We start from the raw sequence: 19,449 nt of genomic DNA on the forward strand, positions 1-19,449 counted from the left end.
GGGTTAGAGAAACTGCTTGAAAAAGAAATAGTGGCAGAAAACTTCCTTCACTTGGTGAAGAAAAAGGCATACAAGTTCAGAAAGCAGAGTCCCAAGCAAAAAGAACCCAAAGAAGCCAATAAAGACACATCATAGCCCTGGCCAGTTTGGCTCAGCGGTTAGAGCGTCGGCCTGCGGTCCAGAGAGACCCGGGTTCGGTTCCCGCTAAGGGCATGTACTTCGGTTGCAGTTTGTCCCCAGCCCTGGTTGGTTGTGTGGGTGGCAGCCACTCGATGTGTCCCTTCACGTCGATGTTTCTCTCTCTCTCTCCCTTCCTCTCTCTCCCTCCCACTCTATCTGTACAAAAAATGGAAAAATATCCTCGGGTGAGGATAAAAAAATAAATAAATAAATAAATAAAAAAAAAGACACATCATAATTAAAATGCCAAAAATTAAAGACAAAGAGAGAATCCTAAAGGCACCAAGAAAAAAACAACAGTTACCTGAAGACAGCTGACTTCTCAACTGAAATACTATAGGCCAGAAGAAAATGGTATGAAGTATTCAAGGTAGTAATAGTAAACAAGGATCTGAATCCAAGTCTACTCTATCCAGCAACGCTATCATTTCAAAATAGAAGGTGACATAAAGAGCTTCCCAGGCAAAAAAAAGGCTAAAGGAATATATTAACCAAACCAGCATTGCAAGAAATATTAAAGGGACTATTGTAATAATAAGAAGAAATAGAGAAAGAGAAACCTATGCATAATAGATTAAAAAAATGGCAACAAATAAGTATTTATCAATAACCATAAATGTAAATAGATAAAATGCTTTGAAAACCAAAAGACACAGAGTGGCTGAATGGATAAGAAAGCATGACCCCATATATGTGCTGTATACAAGAGACCCTCCTCACAACAGAAGACTCAGGATGAAAGTGAAGGGATGGAAAAATTTTTCCAAACAAATGAAAATGAAAAAAGCTGGGGCAGCAATAGTCATATCTGATAAAACAGACTTCAAAATGAAGGCCATAACAAGAGACAAAGAAGGCCATTACATAATGTTAAAAGATCAACCCAACAAGAGGATACAACCTTGGTAAACATATATGTACCCAATATGGCGGCACCAAAATATACTAAAAAAACTTATGGAGGACTCTAAGGGAAAGATCAACAGCAATACAACCACAACAGGAGACTTCAACGACCCACTGACATCACCGATAGATCTTCTAGACAAGAATTAACAAGGAAACAGAGACCCTAAATGATGCACTAGATCAGATAGATTTCATTGATATTTACAGAGAATTTCACCCCCAAACTGCAGAATATACATTCTTCTTCTTTTTCTTTTTTCAATTGTTTTTTCTTTATTATTTTAGAGAGAGAGAGAAACAGAGAGACAGAACATCGATGAGAGAGAACATTTACTGGCCACCTCCTGCATGCCTCCCGCTGGGGATTTGGCCCACAACCTGGATATGTACCTTGACCGGGAATTGAACTGGCAACCTCTTGGTGCATAGGTTGACCCTCCACCACCGAGCCACACTGGCTTGGCAAATATACATTCTTCTTAAGTGCACATATGACAGTCTCAAAGATAGACCAAATGTTAGGACACAAACTAAGTCTCTACAAGTTCAAGAAGACTGAAATCATATCAAGCATCTTCCTGGGTCACAGTGGCATGAAACTAGAAATTAATTATAATAAAAACACTCAAACACATGGAAGCTAAATACCATGTTATTAAACAATGAATGAGTTACCAAAGAGATCAAAGAAGAAATAAAAACTTCCTGGAAATTAATTTAAATGAACATACAACACAAAATCTATGGGACACAGGAACATCAGCCCCACAAGGTAATTTCAAAGCATTACAGGCCTACCTCAAGAAACAAAAAATATTTCTAACAGACTCTCTAACCGTATAACTTAAAAGGATTATAAAAAGAACAAAAGGAAAAACTCAAAAGTGGACTCAGAGTAAGGAAAGAAATAAAGATCAGAGTAGAAATAAATGACACAGAGACTAAAAAAAATATATATATAAAAGATTAATGAAACCAATAGTTGGTTGTTTGAAAAGATAAACAAGATTAATGAACCTTTAGCCAGACTTATCAAGAAACAGAGAGAGAAGGATCCAAATAAGTAAAATCAGAAACAAAAAAGAAGTAACAACTGACACCACAGAAATACAAAAGATTATAAGAAAATACTATGAACAATTATATGCCAATTTGACAACCTAGGCAAAATGGACAAATTCCTGGAATCATACAATCTTCCAAAACTCAACCAGGAAGAGTCAGGAAACCTGAACAGATCAATTAACAACTAAGGAAACTGAAGCTGTAATCAACAAACTCCCAGGAAACAAAAGCTTAAGTACAGACACCTTCACAGGGGACTTTTGTCAAACATTCAAAAAAAGAACTAACACCTATTCTCCTCAACTTTTCAAAAACAATTCAAGAAGAAGGAAGACTTCCAAGTTTTTTTTACAGGGCTAGTACAATCCTAATTCTAAAACCAGATAAAGACATTACAAAGAAAGAAAATTACAGGCTAATATCCTTAATAAACATAAATGCCAAAATCTCAACAAAATGTTAGCAAATTGGATCCAGCAATATATTTAAAAAACTATGCATCACAACCAAGTGGGATTTATCCCAGGGCTGCAAGGCTGGCACAATATATGCAAATCAATAAATGTGATATACCAAATAAAGAAAACAAAAGATAAAATCATACGATCATATCATTAAATGCTGCGAAAGCATTTGACAAAATTCAGCACCCATTTCTGATAAAAACGCTTAGCAAAGAGGGAATAGAGGGATCATATCTCAATATAATAAAGGCCATATATGAAAAACCTACAGCCAACATCATACTCAATGGGCAAAAACTAAAAGCATTTCCCTTAAGGACAGGAACAAGACAGGGAAGCCCACTATTTCTACTCTTATTCAACATAGTACTTGGAAGTCTTAGCCACAGTGATCAGACAAGGAAAAATAAAAGGCATTCAAATTGGAAAGGAGGAAGTAAAACTGTCATTATTTGCAGATGACATGATATTGTACATAGAATACCCTAAATACTCCATCAAAAAAATTAAAAACTACTAGATTTAATAAATGAATTTGGCAAAATAGCAGGATACAATATTAACATCCAGAAATTCATGGCATTTTTGCATTTACCTCCAGATAGAGCTGGAGAGAAGCAGGGGAGAGAAACATCAATGTGAGAGAGACACATCTAGTGGTTGCCACCCACACGACCCCAAACAGGGACGGGGACAAACTGAAATTGAGGTACGTGCCCTTAGTGGGAACCGAACACGGGTCTCTCTAAACCAACACTTTAATCGCTGAGCCAAACTGGCCAGGGCTTGATGGCATTCTTATACACCAATAATGAACACTCAGAAAGGGAAACTAAAAAAAAAAAAAAATTCCATTTGTCATTGCAACAAAAATTTTAAGATACCTAGGAATAAACTTTAGCCAAGGAGGTAAAAGATCTACAGAAAATAGAAAAAAGAGGAGATATAAAAAAGTAAAAGCATATATCATGTTCATGGATTGGAAGAATCCACATCATTAAAATGTCCATTCTACCCAAAGCAATCTATAGATTCAATGCACTCCCTAATGAAGTACCAACGGCATCTCTCACAGATCTAGAACAAATACTCCAAAAGTTTATATGGAACCATAAAAGACCCCAAATAGCCACATCAATCTTGAAAAAGAACAAAGTTGGAGGGATCACAATACTGTATATCAGGTTACACTACTGTCATTGTAATCAAAACAGCCTGGTGCTGGCACAAGAACAGGCATATAGATCAATGAAACAGAGAACCCAGAAATCGACCCAAGATATGTGCAATTAATATTCAACAAAGGAGGCAAGAGCACACAAAACATTAAAATCAGTCCTGGCTGGTTTGGCTCAGTGATTAAGAGTATCGGGCCTTGGACCAGAGTTTTGCGTTCGATTCTAGGCAAGGCACTTACCTCGGTTGCAGTTCGATCCCCGGCCCTGGTTGAGGTCCTGTGGGAGGCAACCGGTCTCCCACAGAGGGACATCGATGTGTCCCTCTCACATCAATGTTTCTCTCTCTCCCCTCCTCCCACTCTATCTGAAAACCAATGAAAAAATATCCTTGGGTCAGGATTTTGAAAGCAAGAGGGAGGAAGCAAGGAAGGGAGGGAGGAAAAAAAAGAAAAAGAATCTCTTACCCTTTGAGATGACATGGAGGGACCTGGAGAATATTATGCTAAGCAAAATAAGCCAGTCAGAGAAAGACAAGTATCACATGATCTTACTTACTTGTGGAATATAATGAACACAGTAAGCTATCAAAAAAAAAAAAAAGGATCAAGACATGGAAGTAGGAAACAGACTAACCTCAGAGAGAAGGGTGGAAGTGAGGGGTGGGAAGAAAAAAATCAAGGAACTTATATGCATATAGGCATAACCAATGGACACTGACAACAAAGTCGTGAAGGCAGGGTGGGTGGCAGGGGTGGGGAGGGTGATGTTAACTTGGGCATGTGCCCTGACCAGGAATCGAACCAGCGACTTCTTGGTGCATGGGTTGATGATCAACCACTGAGCCACACCAGCCGGGCTCTCACTGATGTTTCTGTCTCTCTCTCCCACTTCCTCTCTAATCAATAAAGAAAAAACACTTTATAAAAAATAAAATAGCCCTGGCCAGTTTGGCTCAGCGGTTAGAGCGTCAGCCTGCAGACCAGAGAGTCCTGGGTTCGGTTCCCGCTAGGGGCATGTACCAAAAAAATAAAAGTATGAATTAAATATGAAACACTCTGGAAGAAAATTTTATCACAAAATATTAGCATATTTTGAAATAAAAACAGTCATTCTGCTATTATACTTTTATTTTTGTAGATTGACTTTGAGTCTCAAAATGAATTTTGCAAGATAATTTTATTTTCATCAGCGAAATATCTGTTTACTGTTTAAGTTACAATATTAAAGTATAGATGCAAATATTTACTAAACATTTTTATTTATTTATAATATTTTTTCTTTATTGATTTTGGAGAGAGAGGAAGAGATAGAAACATTGATGAGAGAGCACATCAACTGGCCACCTCCTGCATGCCCCCCACTGGAGACTGGACCCACAACCTCGGCGTGTGCCCTGACTGTGAATTGAACTGCCAACCTCTTGGTGCATGGGTCGACACTCAATCAGTGAGCCACTCTGGCTGGGTTACTTATTTATTTTTTTAAAATATGTTTTTACTGATTTTTTTAAAGGGAGGGAGGGAGGAAGAGAGAGATAGAAACATGGAGGTGAGAGAGAGACATCAATCAACTGTTCCTTCATACCTCCTAGTGAGGATCAAGCCAGCAAGATAGGCATGTGCCCTGACCAGGAAAGAAACGAGGACTTGTCAGTCCATGGGACGACACTCAATCCACTGAGCCACACTGGTGGGCGTAAACATTTTTATTTATATAGATGCAAATCATTTTATTTCTAAGAGTTTAATTCTATTTAGACTCATTAGAATATTTATATTTAAATACTCCAATATAATCTATGTGTATTAAGCAAGCAGGAGCTCCTCAAATGAAGAAAAATCTCATTTGGTTTTACAAATACTAAACATGATTTTAAATGTAAAAAATTGAGCTAAAAAAACAACCCAAACCACCTGTTTTTTTAAGTCACTCCAACCATCTACTTCTAAAAGTCCTTATCAAAGCTATTTTTTAAAGCTCAACATTTACTAACTCAACAGATGGGTTTTTTAAATGAGGAAACTAATTTTACTTTCAATTCAGTGATTATGTACTCAACTGGTACTTTAAAAAAATAATTTTAGAATATGTGAAGACTGAATTAAACCATCTTCAACATTTTCCCAGGACTGTTTGCTAACTGGCTTGTTTTTACATATGAGCTTTAAACATGTCTTCTACAGGTAGTACAGAAACATAATTATTTTCAACTATAAAAGCTATCAAGTAAACTCCCAATGTAATATCACTACTTTTTCCTTCTCTTATAAGAATCATTACTGTGAGTTCGAACTCGCTGGTACACAGAGGATGCTATTTTCAAGTTGTCTTTCTTTGTGAATATCTTCTCTATTGCTCCAGGTTTCCAAAGTAACAACTGTGCATCTTCTCCTCCAGTTAGCAAAGAATCATCCTGCATATTCCAATAGAAAGAACGAACTGTAGCAGTATGACCTTCCTGAAGGCTGGTCACATGGATCAATCCTGATGTAGTACAGCTCATTAAGTGAATAATTCCTGTGTTTGTTCCTCCAACAATAAATAATTTGTCCATCTTTTCATGATATAGGCCACCAATCAAATAATCCAAAACACCTCCTTTCAAATTCATCACTTCTCTAACATCCTGGATGTTCAAACGTGTAATTGGTTCATCAGTATCCAGATGATTAAGATCCCACCAACAAAATCCTTCATCATGTGTCATGCAGTATATCTGTTTATAATCTTTCCCAGACCAACCAATACAGCTAACTGATGAAACTGAGTTACAAGTTGTAACCAGTGCATCTTCTTCATTATTAACACTAATATCAAATACATTTACCAAGCCATCTGTTGAACCTGAGACTACCATGTTGGGATTGCTGGGATGGAAACATACTTGAGTGATATCATCACTATGTGTTTCTGAGTATGCACCAAGAGGGTCTTTAGTAGTAGACAAATCTTGAGAATTAATTCTTGCATCCCAAAATACCAACAATGCATCATCATCAACTTTTTCTGTACCAGCACAAAGGACATGATCATTACAGTTGATATCAAAACTGATAAAAATATTGGAAGGATAACCCTTGAACAGCTGGACAGGCTTTTCACTGGCTAATCGAGCATCCCAGCATTTTACAGTGCTATCTGTACATGATGAATATACAATGTCACAAGAATTTGCAAATTTGACTCCATTAAGAAATCCAGGATATCCATTAAATTCTCGTATTATGTTTAACCTTTCTTTATCATATATTCTGATTATTCCATTCGAACATAAAACAGCAACCAAGTTTTCTTTTTCTGTTTGTACAGTCTTGGATGTGTCTATGCCAAGCAGGTAAGTAGGCTCTTCAGTTCCTGAGGAACGCTGAACAATGTTCAGATTAGCAAATTGATCCCCAATCTTCTCCATATTGGAGTGGCATCCAAGAGTAGTAAAAATCTGTAATAAAAATATAAAAATTAAAATTAAAAGACTTCCGGTCAAGATGGTGGCATAGGTAAACATGGTAGTGTCCTCCCACAACCACATCAAACTTACAACTAAACTACAGAACAACCATCATTCAAAACCACCTGAAATCAAGCTGAATGGAAGTCCTACAACAATAGAATTAAAGAAGCAGCCACATCAAAACTGGTAAGAGGGGCCCTGGCCGGTTTGGCTCAGCGGTTAGAGCGTCGGCCTGTGGTCCGGAGAGACCCGGGCTCGGTTCCCGCTAAAGGCACGTATCTTGGTTGCAGTTTGTCCCCAGCCCTGGTTGGGTCGTGTGGGTGGCAACCACTCGATGTGTCGCTTTCACGTCGATGTTTCTCTCTCTCTCCCTCCCACTCTATCTGAACAAAATACTGAAAAATGTCCTCGGGTGAGGATGAAAAAAACAAAACAAAACTGGTAAGAGGGGCAGAGGCGGAGGGGTTGGCCCCACACCCACGTGTGGCAAATAAAAATCAGGAGGCTACCTCAGCTGGGAAGGTCCTCCCTGAGGCACCAGGCACCCCGCTCAGGGTTCCAGTGCCAGGAAGAGAATTCCCCGTAATTTTTGGTTGGAAAAACCAGCGGGAACTGAGGCTCAGGGAGGCTGAGGTAGCTGGAGCCCCAGGCAGCTCCTCTTAAAGGGCCCACACACAGACTTATCGGACTCACTCCCTCTAAGATTGGAGGGGAGGCAGCTCGAGGGGCACCAGAGACATACAGGGAAGAACTGAGCTGTTTGGCACTGGAGCAAGGGCTGGAGAAGGGGCTTTCTCCGGGACAAACTGCAGTCAAGAGGCCTTTGTTCCTTTGGTGAGCCCTTCCCTGAGGCGGCAGGGAGCCGCCATGTCTGGGACTCCAGCAACTTGGCTCACACTGGTAGCCCCACCCTGGGGATTCCCTGAGGCCCCGCCCCACTCAACTTTCAGGCCCACCCAAGCTGTTGCCACTTGCTTAACCATAGGATTGGCCTGTCTTGGATCCTGCTTCAGGTTTTCCTAAATTCCTTCAAACAAGCAGCATGTGGTCTCAGATAGCCCCATACCTCCCGTTAAGTAATATACTGAAACAAACGCAGGGAGGCAGCCAAAATGGGGAGACAAAGAAACAGGTCCCAAATGAAAGAACAGAACAAAAACCCAGGAAAAGAACTAAGCAAAATGGAGATTAGCAACCTAACAGATGCTGAGTTCAAAATACTGCTATAAGGATGCTCACTGAACTTAGTGAGAACATCAGTGAACTTAGTGAGAACATCAACGAACTTAGTGAGGGCCTCAAGAGCATAAAAAAGGACCAGTCAGAAATGAAGGATGCACAGTCAGAAATAAAGGCGGCACTAATTGACATAAAGAATAATTTACACAGATTCAATAGTAGAGCAGGTAAAGCCAAGAAGCAAACCATCGATTTGGAATATAAGGAAGCAAAAAACACCCAGTCAGAACAGCAAAAAGAAAAAAGAATCCAAAAAAATGAGGATAGGCTAAGGAGCCTCTGGGACAACTTCAAGCATGCCAACATTCGCATCTTGGGGGTGCCAGAAGAAGAAGAGAGAGAACAAGAAATCGAAAACCTATTTGAAACAATAATGGCAGAAAACTTCCCTAACTTGGTGAAGGAAACAGACATACAAGTCTAGGAAGCACAGAGAGTCCCAAACAAGATGAACCCCAAGAGGCCCACACCAACACACATCATCATCAAAATGCAAAAAGTTCAAGGCAAAGAGAGAATCTTAAAAGCAGCAAGAGAAAGGCAGCTAGTTACCTACAAGGGAGTTCCCATAAGGCTGTCAGCTGATTTCTCAAAAGAAACTTTGCAGGCCAGAAGGGAGTGGCAAGAAATATTCAGAATGATGAAAAGCAAGAACCTACAACCAAGTTTACTCTATCCTGCAAAGCGGTCAGTTAGAATCAAAGGCCATATAAAGACTTTCCCAGACAAGAAAAAGTTAAAGAAGTTCATCACCACTAAACCGTTATTATATGAAATGTTGAAGAGTCTTTTTGAAGAAAAAGATAAATATATGAACAAACCAAATGGCAATGAATACATATCTATTGGCAATGGATTGTACAAACAAAATGAACAAGCAGAACAGAAACATTCTTATAGATAGAGAACATTTTGTTGGTTGCCAGATGGGAGGGGGTTTGGGGGAATGGGTGAAAAAGGTGAAGAGATTAAGAAGATCAAATTGGTTGCTAGACTGACAAACCTCAAAGAGAAGGGGGTTGGGGGGTGGGAAGAAATAAACCAAAGAACTTATATGCATAACCAATGGACACAGACAATAGTGTGGGAAAAGGCAGGAGGGGGTGGGAGTGGGGAGGAGGGGGTCAATGGGGGAAAAATGAGGAACATCTGTAATACATTCAACAATAAAGATAAAAAACAAATTAAATCCTCAGCTTTTCTAAAATCATAATGAAATCAAGAACATTTTCTTCTGGAGGCTGACATAAAACAACCGAGATAAAAATCTATTTTAATATTGTAATCTTTTCCCTATCATGATGTAACTGTTACCTCCTAATTCACTCTTGAACACCAAATCTACCACATACATTTTGTGCCAGTAAGAGAATTTAAAAACATGTACATACACTGTTGACTAATTGGTTTTTAGCTCAAACTCAATTGGTCCTACTCATAATCCTCAGCATTAGTCAGGATCTCCCCTTTGGATTCTTCTGCACTTTGTCCCAGCTGCCTTATACAACTTTAGAATCTAAGCATAAATGTGTACACAGAAAAATGGTCCCCTCAAAGAGGACCATGACTTAATCCCTGCAACTTTTCAATATGTTAGGTTACATGTCAAAGAGGAATTGAGGTTACAGATGGAATTAAGGTTGCTAATCATTTGACTTTAAAAGCAGGGAGAGATCACCTAAGGCAACAGAAACAAAGGAGAAAATGAACACATGGTACTACATCAAACTCAAAAGCTTCTGCACAGCAAAAGAAACCACCAAAATGGAAAGGCAACCCACTCTATGGGAGAGCATAACTGCCAATGATATATCAGATAAGGGGTTAATTTCCAATATATAGAGTGCTCGTACAACTCAACAAAGGGAAGACAAAGAACCCAATTGAAAAATGGACAGAGGAGCTGAATAGACACCTCTCCAAACAGGACATACACATGGCTAAGAGACATATGAAGAAATGCTCAATATCACTAATCATCAGAGAAATGCAAATGAAAACAATAATGAGGTATTACTTCACACCTGTCAGAATGGCCGCCATCAACAAATCATCAAACAAGTGTTGGCTAGGGTGTGGAGAAAAGGGGACTCTAGTACACTGCTGGTGGGAATGCAGACTGGTGCAGCCACTGTGGAAAACAATATGGTGTTACCTCAAAAAATTAAAAATTGAATTTCCATTTGACCCAGTGATCCCACTTATAGGAATATATCCTAAGAAGCCTGAAACACCAATCAGGAAGAATATATGTACCCCCATGTTCGTAACAGCACTGTTTACAGTAGCTAAGATCTGGAAACAGCCCAAATGTCCATCAGTAGACAAATGGATAAAAAAAGCTGTGGTACATATACACAATGGAGTACTATGCAACTGTAAGAAAGAAAGATCTCTTATCCTTTGAGACGACATGGAGGGACCTGGAAAGTATTATCCTAAGCGAAACAAGCCAAACAGAGAAAGACAAGTATCATATGATCTCACTTATTTGTGGAATATAATGAACATAACAGTCTGAAGAATGGGGTAGTTCCAGAGACGTGGAAGTGGGGTACAGACTGACAATCCCCAGAAGAGGGGGTGGTGGGGGAGAGATAAACCACAGAACTTATATGCATGTATGCATGAACAATGGACATGGACAACAAAGCTGGGGACAGGGCGGGGAGGGAGGGGGAAGGAGGAACCAGTGGGGTAAAAGGAGAAACATCTGTAACAAAAATAAATTAATTAAAAAATAAAAATAAAAACAATAAAATAAAGACAGGGAGATTGCCCTGGCCAGTTTGGCTCAGCTGTTGAGTGTCGGCATGCGGACCAGAGAGTCCTGGGTTTGGTTCCCGCTAGGGGCACGTACCACCAAAAAAATAAAAAATTAAATAAATAAATAAATAAATAAATAAATAAATAAAAGCAGGGAGATTAACCCTGGTCAGTTTGGCACATTTAGTTGGGCTTCATTCTGTACACCAAAAGGTCACTGCTTCAATTCCAGGTCAGGGAACATTGTTGGGTTTTGGGTCAATTCCAGGAAGGGGGCATGTGTGAGGCAGCTGATTGATATTTCTCACTCACATTGATGTCTCTCTCTCTCAGTCTCCCTCTCCCTTCTCTCTCTAAAAGTCAATTAAAGGAAAGATTTCCCTCTTTAAAAAAATATATAAAAGGGGAAGATTATTCTGGATTATCTTGGTGGTGGGCCCAATGTCCTTAATAGTAGAAAGAGAAGATGAGCATCAGAGGGAGATGTTACTATCGAAGAAAGGCATGTTTAGTCAAAGGAGGTCAATTAGTGGGTAGGCAGGTGGGTAGCCTCTAGAAACTGAAAAATGCAAGGAAATATCTTCCATTAGTTCCTCCAGATGGAAATGCAACCCTCAGAATTTGTCTACTACTAAAGACCCATTTGGTGCATATTCAGAAACACATAATGGTATCACTCAAGTCTGTTTTGTATTTCTAACCTCCAGAACAATGAGATAATAAAAGTGTGTTTGTTCCAAGCCAACAAGTTTGTAGGGATTTATTACAGCAGCAATAGGAAACTAATACAACAGAAATTCCGGTATGGAATTTTGGAGAAGTAATCCTCAGGCAGTAGCAACTCGTAAATATTGGAGCTGGAATTTGAACGTAGGCATTCTGGCTTCAGGGATTATGCTCTTAACTACCACACTAGGTTGCCTCTCAATGGTAGGTCATATGTACAGTGATACCTCGGTTCTCGAACATAATCCGTTCCAGGAGGATGGTCGAGAACCAAATTGTTCGAGAACCGAAGCAATGAAACCCAATAGGAAATCATGGAAACTGGATTAATTCGTTCCAAGCCCCAGAAAATGCCTATTTACTGGCCTAATTTGTATATAATATGTAGAAAAACATAAGTCTCAACAAGAAATAAAAGTGTACAGTATGTCTAAGGGTTAAATTCAGTGTAAAGCGTGACTCTCTCCACAAAGCGTGACTCTCTCTCTGCACTCACCCTGATGACGCGAGCAAGGCGCGCTGGGCCGAATGAACGCCATTCGGCTCAACTCGGCTCATCTCGGAAGTTCGAGTTCCAAATATTTGTTCGGATTCCAAGACAAAAGTTTCTCGAATCTCCTGGTCGAATACCGATTTGGTCGAATACCAAGGCGTTCGAGAACCGAGGTATCACTGTATAATACATATACAAAGCCAGAAAAATATGTTTACCAAGTGGCTTTACTAAAGATTTTTCTATCTTGCTTTCAACAGATGTTATATAAAAATTACCGGTATTACCATTACCATTACCATTACTAAAACCACTACCACCACATAGGAGAGAATTTGGATCTATCAGAGTGGTCCCAAACAACACAATTAAACCAATGGGCATAAAAAAAATATTAAAGCCCCTGGCCCATTTGGCTCAGCAGTTAGAGCATTGGCCCGTGGATCAGAGAGTCCTGGGTTCAGTTTCCATTAAGGGCATGTACCTTGGTTGTGGTTTGTCCCCGGCCCCAGATGGGGTCGTGTGGGTGGCAAACACCTGATGTGTCTCTCTCACATTGATGTTTCTCTCTCTCTTCCTCCCGCTCTATCTGAAGATAAATGCAAAAATGTCCTCGAGTGAGGATTAAAAAAAAAAATGAAAAAGTTGGATTTGGATTGAAAACAGAAATAAGCACCCTCTCCGACTTTTATTCTGGATATTTCAAAATTTACAAAAACGTTGAACATATATACATAGACTTTCACCTCCTAGATTAATTAATTGTTAACTTACTTGCTTTCTCCATCTCTATATACACACATTATTTTTGAACTATTTAAAAATTAATTGCAAACTATCACTCCATTCCTATATACTCTGGCATAGCCTACTTCCTCAATCTTTTTATCCCCTATGACATTAAATTTTTTTTAAAAGTCCAGGCCAGTCTGGCCAGTGTGGCTCAGTTGGTTGAGCACTGTCCATGCACCAGAAGGTTGCCGGTTCAATTCTGGGTCAGATTGTGGGCTTGATCCCCAGTAGGGGGCATGTGGGAGGCAGCTGACTGATATTTTTCTCTCATCAATATTTTTCTCTCCCATTGGGCTGGTTTGGCTCACTGGCTGAGCGTTGATCCATGCGCCAAGAGGTCGCCAGTTTCTCTGTCACGGCACATACCTGGGTTGTGGGCCAAATCCCCAGTGGGGGTCATGCAGGAGGCAGCCCACTGATGTTCTCTCTCACTGATGCTTCTCTCTCTCTCAAATCAATAAAGAATAAAAAAAAATTCTCTCTCGCTCTCCTTTTCTCTCTCTGAAATAAGTAAAAGAAGAAAAATCCAGGCCAGTTGTCTCATAAAATGTCCTATATTCTGGATTTTTCTAATTGTTTCTTTATGATTTAAGTTTTGGGCAGGGATACTATTTAGGTGAGACTGGGTACTTTTTATTGCATCACATCAAGGAAGCACTTAATATCAAGTTTGAAAACTTGTTTAGGGCAGTGGCTGTCAGACCTCTTCATTTTCAATGTATATTTCCTTCCTTTGTAGTTAGTAAGAACTGATGGAGTCATACGTTGAAATAGTATGAATATCCTATTCTCCAACAACCTTTCATCCAAACATTTTAGCATCCCTGGATTATCCTTGCCTGAATGAAATTGCAAAAAATCATTTTCTAATTCTATCGTTTGTTTTACCTTACCTGGCATTCTCCTATCCTTTCTCTCTCTTTGAATATAACTAAGAAATTATGATTTTAAAAAACAGTTATAATCCATCACTCTGTAGTTCTCACTGGTGCTCAAACAGTCCCTGACTTGGCCATTGAAAAACCTTTCAAACCAGCTTCTCTGTCCTTTTCATATGATCCTATTAGTCTATAAGCCCTACATGGAAAAATTGTGTTAGAATAAGTTAAGTCTAAAAGTGGTGAGTATTCAGCCCTGGCCGGTTTGGCTCAGCAGTTAGAGCGTTGGCCTGCGGTCCTGAGAGACCCGGGTTTGGTTCCCGCTAAGGGCGCGTACCTCGGTTGCAGTTTGTCCCCGGCCCTGGTTGGTTGTGCGGGTGGGTGGCAGCCACTCGATGTGTCCCTTTCACGTCGATGTTTCTCTCTCTCTCTCTGTTCCTCTCTCTCCCTCCCACTCTACCTGAACAAAAAATGGAAAAATGTCCTCGGGTGAGGATAAAAAAAATAAATAAATAAAAATAAAAAATAAAAAAATAATAAAAGTGGTGAGTATTCAGAGACTAAATGGCCTTTTAACAGTTATGCTGGGGTAGTTGCCTCCACCGCATAACTGTTGGTTTTCCAATCAGATAGGCTAAAATGGCCTTCTTTCATTGAACATCATGATTGCTTCTGCCTCATAGCTAGCGAAATAGCTGTTTCTCTGCCTGGAATACTTTCTCTATTATCATTATTATTATTTTTTTTTTGATAAGTAACTCCTTTCTGTTAGTCAGGTCTCAGTATGTCACCTCCCAGAGAGACCCTTCCTGATTAATCAACATAAAATAGTCCTGTCATTCCCTATCATAATGCCTGTTTTATTAAATATAAGAAATGCACCCTGGCCGGTTTGGCTCAGCGGTTAGAACGTCGGCCTGCGGTCCAGAAAGACCCAGATTCAGTTCCCACTGAGGGCGCAGTTTGTCCCCGGCCTTGGTTGGTCGTGCGGGTGGCAGCCACTAGATGTGTCCCTTTCACATCGATGTTTCTTTCTGTCTCTCTTTTCCTCTCTCTCCCTCCCACTCTTTCTGAACAAAAAATGGAAAAATTTCCCCGGGTGAGGATAAAAAAAAAAAAAAGAAATGCTTTCAAATGTACAAAAAAGCATAGAAAATACATAACAGACACCCAAATACATATTACCCAGATTAACAGATGTTAACATTTTGTCACATTTGCTTCAGTGTTTTTTAAAGAAATAAAACATTACAGATACAACTCCTATGATTAAAAATTTATTAAAAAGGCATCACATTTATATGTATTTTTTTTTTTTTTTTGGCAATTTGGTCTTTCATTCAATATTTTTAAAAAACCTCATTTTACTGTTGAAGTTATTACTCCTTTCTTGCTTATTTGTTATCAATAAATAGTTGTTGAGTCTGGCCAGTGTGGCTCAGTGGTTGAGCATTGACCCATGCACCAAGAGGTCGCCGGTTTGATTCCAGGTCAGGGCACATGCCCAGGTTGTGGGCCTGATCCCAAGTGGGGGGCATACAGGAGGTAGCCAATCAATGTTTCTGTCTCTCTCTCCCTCCCTCTCTCTCTAAAAATCATTAAAGAAAAAAAAATTAAGTACAGAAAGGAAGGAACAAAGAAAGAAACAAACAAGTATTAGAGGTAAGGTGGGTATATCCCCCAATACTCTCAAACTATAGAGCTTATGTTCTTCCACGGGTACAGATAGAAACATGAAAACCTCTAGCTTATGTTTAAACATATTAGTATGCAAGTGAGCCATATTTGAACTAAAACTTCCAAGGCTATATAGTTAATTCTTAATTTTACATACTAGTGAATCACTCCAAAATGATGAATACACTATTACTTCTATGTATAGCCCTCATCTAAGTTTTCTTTGCATGATCCACTTCCCAGTGCTTAAGAGAAGCCATAGGCTGTCTTTTCTTCTCATTACACTCACTGGGTAACCTCATTCATATTCATGTTTTCAAGTGCCACCTATATGCCAATGATCTCATCTCTCTAGTTACAAATCCTATTTCTAAATGCCTACTAGCCATTTCTCCTTGAACATGTCCCACTATACCCCAAAATAAAATTCATCATTTATGCTTCCAAGACTTCCCCTTTAAAAAAAAAGAAAGAAAAGTAAATTTCTCAATTTTTCCCATCCTTCTTTCGGGCTACTGCTTAGAGAAATATTAGATTAAATCTGTTTCTGTGGATCAAAACAATATTAACAACTTCATATGGTTCAACCTAACAAAAACATATGAAGATAGCAAATAAAATTAACCTTAATTTTTATCTTTTCTTTTTGTTTGTTAGATGCATAAAAGGAAGCTTAATTAGCATTCTAGATCTCAACAGACTCAACAGACTTGTGAGAGATGAGGACATGAAGAAAGCCTCTCATATCAATACACACACACACACACACACACACACACACAAATTAAAAAGGATGCAAAAAGATAGGGGCAGAAAAGAGTACTAAAGCTAAGAGTAGAGAGGAAAAAAGAAGAGTAATGAAGATAATCTAAAAGAGAAAAAAGAAAGGAATGATAAAAGGGGAATTACTGACACTACCTCCTCAATCATATGTGGGTCAACCACACTGCAGTTCTTACTGTCCCAACATGGACATGAGACAATGAGAAGAGGTCCAGACAAAGGAAGTTTAGTAAAGTATAAAGTTATGATAGTTTGCTTGGCTAAAAGAATTTTTCTTTATTAAAATAAATCCCTTGTCCTTGAGTTAGAGAATGTAGCTAGCAATTATAACCAATTTAGATATGAACCTAACTGTTCTGAGAATGAAGGCAGAAAAATTATTATTATTATCTCATCTTGACCCACCTAGTCCAGATCAGGATATAGCAGAACCCCAAACAGTGCCCTGGCACTAAGCCAATACTACTGCTGCTGTGGTTCTTACTGGGATACACAATTCTCATGTCTGGAAATAATGCAGGTGTAAGATGTTAGAAAGACACCCCAAAACAAACACCTTAGGGTAAGCTTCAAGGGGGTGAGAATATTAAATTCCTAGTGATCTGTCATCTTGTAATACATTAGATGGGAATTGCTAACTAATCTTTTATCTGAATAACTGTCCTTTATATAATTAAGTTACTACTTTATTTATTTATTTATTTTTTTACAGATAGAGTGGGAGGGAAGGAGGGAGGGGGAGAGAGAGAGAGAGAGAGAGAGAGAGAGAGAAACATCGACATGAAAGGGACACATCGAGTGGCTGCCACCCGCACGACCAACCAGGGCCAGGGACAAACTGCAACCGAAGTACGCGCCCTTAGCAGGAACCGAACCCGGGTCTCTCCAGACCGCAGGCCAATGCTCTAACCGCTGAGCCAAACCGGCCAGGGCTAAGTTACTACTTAATAAGTCCCTAAACATAAGTATGAATTCCTCTTGTATCTTTGGCCTTAATAAGATTTGTTATTTTTTCAATAAAAATGTTATTTCATTTTATTTCCTATTGAAATAAACTCACTAAAATGTTCTTTCTGCATAGAAAGTACATCCTAAACACATCTAACTAGGTATTGCTCTTATTCCTGAATTGGTTAAATCTAAATATGAAATCTGAAGAACAGCCTAGCTTAAATGACTCCGTAACAGTTAAGGAAGTAGCTCCTTGCTTATTTTGTAAGAAAATAACATACATTTTACACCTATTTAGAAACTACTGATTACAAAAGGCACAATACTAAGTTTTCTACATATACTTTTATAAAATCAGAAATTAGCAGTATCCTTAGAAATAGATATATTTTGATCTCTCAGGTATGAATGTTCACCATACTTGAAAACTTTGACAGCATAAGCATCATATACTATTATATATTTTAACTACTGAGACGATTTATTAAACTTGGGCCAAAAAACCTAATTCCCCACAGCTAAAACTTAGTATTGCCCACTGACCATGAGGAACTAGCTATGATGACTGAGAAATGCGGAGGTTCAGCAAATGTCCCAAATGTTAAGGAGATAGTTAATGGGAAAAGTCATTCAGGAATGGGCTCTAATAACTTCACAATTTATACTTAAAATTCAACTATAACAATGCTACTACATTTATCAAATTAGGCTAGGATAACTGAGTCTCTCAGAGAAGAAAACAATCATAACCAGAGTTCAACAAATGATAGGCTATGTGCTAGAAACTTACAACTAATTTTTTGTATCCTAATCATTTAACCCTATGAGATAGGTATTATTATCCCCATTTTACATAGGACATTGCAGCTCAGAGAAACTGAGTAACTTGTGATCTCATAGGTACTAATGGGAGGATACACAGGAGTCTGGTTTGAAACCCAAGCTGTAACTTCAAAACCTGTGAACCTGTATTCATTCCAATACTATGCTACTGGTAAGCAAATATTAATGGACATAAAGGGAGAAATAGACAGTAGTACATACAGTTATGGTAAGGGTCTATAAAATATTAATCAGGAAATAGTGGCCTTAAATGACACATTAGACCAAATGGATTTAACTGAAATTTTTAGAACATTTCACCCCAAAGCAGCAGAACTCATGTTTTTTTGTTTTTTGTTTTTTTTAATGTATGGGGTTTTTTTTTGTTTGCTGTTTTGTTTTTTTTTGGTATGTGCCCCTAGCGGGAACTGAACCTGCGACTCTCTCGTCTGCAGGCCAATGCTCCAACCGCTGAGCCAAACCAGCCAGGGCAAATTCATGTTCTTTTGAAGTGCACATGGAACATTTCCCAGGTAGAGCACACATCAGGCCATAAAACAATAAATTTAAGAAGACTGAAACTGTATCAAGCATCATCTCCAATCACAATGGTATGAAACTACAAATCACAAGAAAAAAACTGAAAAATACACAAGCATATGAAAGCTAAATAACATGTTACTGAACAATGAATGAGAGATTAATGAAATCAAGGAAGAAATCAAAAGATACCTTGAGACAAAAATAAAATAATAAAATAAAATAAAAACACAACCCCAGTGGGACACAGTGAAAGCAGTCCTAAGAGGGAAATTCATAACAATACAGGCCTACCTCAAAAAAAAAAAGAAATATCTCAAATAAACAATCTAACCTTACATCTAAAGGAACTAGAAACGAACAACAAAGTCTAAGTAAGTAGAAGGAAGGAAATAATAAAGATCAGAGTGAAAATAAAATAGTCTGAAAAAACAACACACACAAAAAAATCAATAAAACCAAGAGCTGTTTCTTTGAAAAAATAAACAAGAGTGATAAACCTTTAACCCGACTCATCAAGAAAAAAGAGAGGGCC

At 38.7% G+C, this 19,449-nt stretch overlaps 1 protein-coding gene across 1 annotated transcript in view; it reads right to left on the reverse strand.

Annotated features, from left to right (window-relative positions):
• Window positions 1-5,668: 5,668 nt before the first annotated feature.
• Window positions 5,669-19,449, reverse strand: part of WDR89 (WD repeat domain 89) — a 38,458-nt gene continuing 24,677 nt past the window's right edge. The window contains exon 2 of the mRNA XM_036274015.1: window positions 5,669-7,235. Coding sequence (XP_036129908.1) covers window positions 6,045-7,205 — 1,161 coding nt within the window. The 5' untranslated portion in view covers window positions 7,206-7,235 and the 3' untranslated portion in view covers window positions 5,669-6,044. The remainder of the gene's footprint in view (window positions 7,236-19,449) is intronic.

Source organism: Molossus molossus, unplaced genomic scaffold (genome assembly GCF_014108415.1).
Source record: "Molossus molossus isolate mMolMol1 unplaced genomic scaffold, mMolMol1.p scaffold_m16_p_1, whole genome shotgun sequence".
Taxonomy (NCBI): Eukaryota; Metazoa; Chordata; class Mammalia; order Chiroptera; family Molossidae; genus Molossus; species Molossus molossus.